This window comes from Boleophthalmus pectinirostris, unplaced genomic scaffold (assembly GCF_026225935.1).
Source record: "Boleophthalmus pectinirostris isolate CB_2022bp ecotype Guang Dong unplaced genomic scaffold, ASM2622593v1 HiC_scaffold_4, whole genome shotgun sequence".
Lineage (NCBI taxonomy): Eukaryota > Metazoa > Chordata > Actinopteri > Gobiiformes > Gobiidae > Boleophthalmus > Boleophthalmus pectinirostris.
Window position 1 is genome coordinate 23,280,289 of NW_026571353.1, and position 3,414 is coordinate 23,283,702.

The following is a 3,414-nucleotide window of genomic DNA, read 5'->3' on the forward strand; positions in this document are numbered from 1 at the left end:
ACAGGAAGCTGCAACAGATGAATAAGCTGTCCAACCTCCACCAGAGCTCTGAAATATGTCCAATACGTTATATATTGAGAATGAACTTTCAGTATGTTCTGTTCTCCATTTGGCTCCATGTGTTATTTGCGTCAACATTTACATTGGCAGATCTGAATGTGTTTTAGCTAATGAAGCATTTCAAGAGATTTATGTATTTTCAGGAAACACACACGGTGTACGAAAAAAGAACTTTTATTCATAATATATTCATACTTGTACACAAGTAAAATAAAATGCATATCTATGGTTCCATTGCAATCTCCATAAACAAACTGACAGCATTTATTTTCCGGAAATGCTACCCTTGAACCCTCTCTGTCATGAAAATAGAACTAAAACTGGGGAGGTAAAACATTTGCTTTCAAAAACATAAAAAAAACATAACATTACCCAACAAATGCATCACTTTGATTAAATAATGGGAAGGAGATCATTTAGAATCATCAAACAAAGCCAACATTCTTTGTGTGCTTTCTGCATTATTTGTGTGCTTTCTCTCTTGGATTTCCTGAAATTTTGCCATTATTTTTTATTCATTTTTTGTTTCACTCATCCAGTGGTCTGTCTAAGCAGTAAAAGCTTTTGAGAAGGAAAAAGGGTGGAGTCTCCGAAGTGTAGCTTAGACACAGTACAATAAAGTACATAGAGAACAAACAATTTGGGCACCGATCATTATATACATTAGTTCTGTAGTGTTCTGTAAAGGCATCCATTTAATAAACTATCTTGTTATTGTTGTCTTCATTGGCCATGTTGGGTCAGTGGGACTCCAGATATTTCTCAGTCTCTGTCTGCTGGAGATGTCACTGCGTCTTCTGTGTCATTGTCGTGAGCATCAACAATTTTAGTCCAGAATCCACAATGAGATCAGAAAGTCCTAAGACATGGCTAGAGATATCCAGATGGTAGGAATGAGAAGAAACCGCAGAACTTTCAAAGACGATCCCTGGCCTTTGATGCACTGGGCGTCTGATTTGGGCTTTTTCAAACACTTCTTTTTCTTTTTATTTGATGCTGTTGAGGATTCTGGATTGTCTATAAACTCCGGGTTGAGGTTGGAGGAGTTTTCCAGCGTGTTGGACAACGTTCCCAGTGGTCCGTCATTTTGTTTGTGCTGGGATTCATTTTTTGTTCGCTCCGTCTCTCCTGCTTTCGGTTTAGACATGTTCCCCTTATCCTTCACTGGGTTATTATGGTGGGATTTTCCAGACAAGATGGAGGACTTGTCATTATCTCCAAGACAACACCTCGGAATAGTGTCCCCAATAGGAATTTCGCTTGGGAATTTTCCCGACTGGACTTTGGTGCTGAAGAGATCGGTCTGGATTTGAAACTTCTTCACACAACCCTCCAAGTCTTCACTCTTTAAAGTTTTCAGGTCCTCTTGTGCCAAATATTCCGGTACATAACATTCCAATTCTGAGCTGGAGCCTTTGAACCGCTTGAACCATTCCCACAAGGTCCTTGCACGGCAATCACAAATCCACTGGTTTCCGTTAAGTCTTAGATATTGTAGCGAAACAAGTGGCTCCATAGTCTCTCCTGTTAAGACGGTAAGGTTGTTGAAGAACAAATAGAGGGTTTGCAGCTTACCAAGATCACTAAAAGCCCTTGGTTCAACATAAATAACACGATTCTGGTGTAGCAGCAGTCGATCTAGATTAATTAACCCGCGGAACATATTATCTGTGACTATCTTTATCTTGTTATTGTGAAGGTAGAGGTACGTAAGATTGGCAAGGTCCAGAAAGGTATCATCATGCAGCGTGAGGATGTTGTTATCCTGCAGGTAAAGGTATTGTAGGGAAAACATTCCACGGAAAACTCCAACGGGGAGCTCGGACAAACCACACCTATGCAAGTGAAGCGTGTGCAGTTTGGTCAGACCTCGAAACGCCGTGGTGCTGATTGTGCGGAGGTTGCTATTGTCCCCAATGTCCAGCTCCTCCAGTTTTTCCAAGCCGTAAAAGGCCCCGGCGTCGATGTAGCTTATGTTATTAGAGTAGAGCCAGAGGACGGTGAGATTATGGCAGGAGCTGAAGCTGGTGGATCGGACCTCCGTCAGCTTGTTGCTCTGGAGGAATATCCGCTGGCTACGCACAGGGATCTCAGTGGGGATGTAGAACAGTCCTTGTTGTTGGCAGGCCACGGTGGGCTTGGGCTCACTGTAGCACACACACTTGGCAGGGCAGCTGTCTGTCTGAGGCACGAGGTTCAGCCACATCACCAGGATCAGGAGGCGCCCCCCTGCACACACAGAAAAGAGAGAGAGAAAAATATTAGAGGATATCGAAATACAGCGTTAACAAAGGAGGAGAAAAACAACAACAGACAACAGATGACAGATTTATTTGCAGTTTTGTCAGTATATTGCTCAAGAAAATAACTAGGTTTGTGAGTAGATTTAGATATATAAATTGATTATCTTATGATAATAAATATGCCTCTAAATAATAGACTTGAAATTGTGCCATATGTCACTGTTTCCCCCACTTTTGTTTAGCAACTTTATTTTCTTTGATAAATGACGCCTGCAAGTAAATGTATTATTAATTGCCATTAACAGTTGACAACCATCTAAATTCTAAATAAATTGTCTTTAATGTGTTCAGAGTGGCCACATATGGAATTATTTCCAAACCATCATGAGAATGCCCAATCTCATCTAATCTCAGAAACTTAACTAAGCCTTGGTTAGCACTAAATGGTAAACCACAGAGAATACCACGTGCTGTAGTGGGGTGGCAAAGGCTCTAGCGCATGTTGTCATTGTGTCATTGGGCAAGATACTCCCCCGTCCATGCTTCAAGTGTATGCTGGTGTATGAACATGGGTATGCTTATGAGAGTGAATGCAGAACAATTTGGAGTGTTTGCATCATTCATATTATGTTCATTCACATGCATTGTCCTGAACAGAAAAACATTATCCATGCTATAATTCCCGTTCATCATTCAAACATCATCACAACAACAAAGCCACAGTATCTCCACAACACCATTCACACATACCACAGATAGGATTATGGCTGATTGCAGTGATGTTGCACTGGATGTAACTGCCACACATTTCTTCCATGCTGCTTTACCAGATGTGAGAGCCCAAAAAAGCTGAGAAGCCATGTGATGCTGAAGTCATTACAAATGGGGTATGTGGCTTTTCTGAGGAATTAGCTTATACTCTAAGAGGCCAGACATAACTAATGGTGTTGCAGCATTCCTGAGGTTGACATTTAGCCTGACGCTGGGAGATAAGACTTCATGCCAGGCTAAGAGATTGATGCCTACGGGCTGAGGTGGAGAGGTGACTGTAATGCACCACTGGGTCTCCACTGAGCAGGTTTTTAAACAAAGATGAGATAGGCTATATCGA

The 3,414-nt window shown here is 41.6% G+C and overlaps 1 protein-coding gene across 1 annotated transcript; it reads right to left on the bottom strand.

Annotated features, from left to right (window-relative positions):
* Window positions 1-919: 919 nt before the first annotated feature.
* rtn4r (reticulon 4 receptor) lies at window positions 920-3,120 on the bottom strand. The gene is made up of 2 exons (XM_055161944.1): window positions 3,054-3,120; window positions 920-2,289 (listed from the first exon to the last, which is right to left on the bottom strand). The coding sequence occupies exons 1-2, from the start codon at window positions 3,118-3,120 to the stop codon at window positions 920-922; spliced, it is 1,437 nt and encodes a 478-aa protein (XP_055017919.1).
* Between the last annotated feature and the right edge of the window lie 294 nt (window positions 3,121-3,414).

Bases quoted from the DNA above. Each gene is read 5' to 3' on its own strand.
- rtn4r (XM_055161944.1), bottom strand. From the start codon at position 3,120: ATGGAAGAAATGTGTGGCAGTTACATCCAGTGCAACATCACTGCAATC. The intron at 2,290-3,053 runs GTATGTGTGAAT...CTGTGTGTGCAG, and splicing joins CAGCCATAATCCTATCTGTG to GGGGGCGCCTCCTGATCCTG.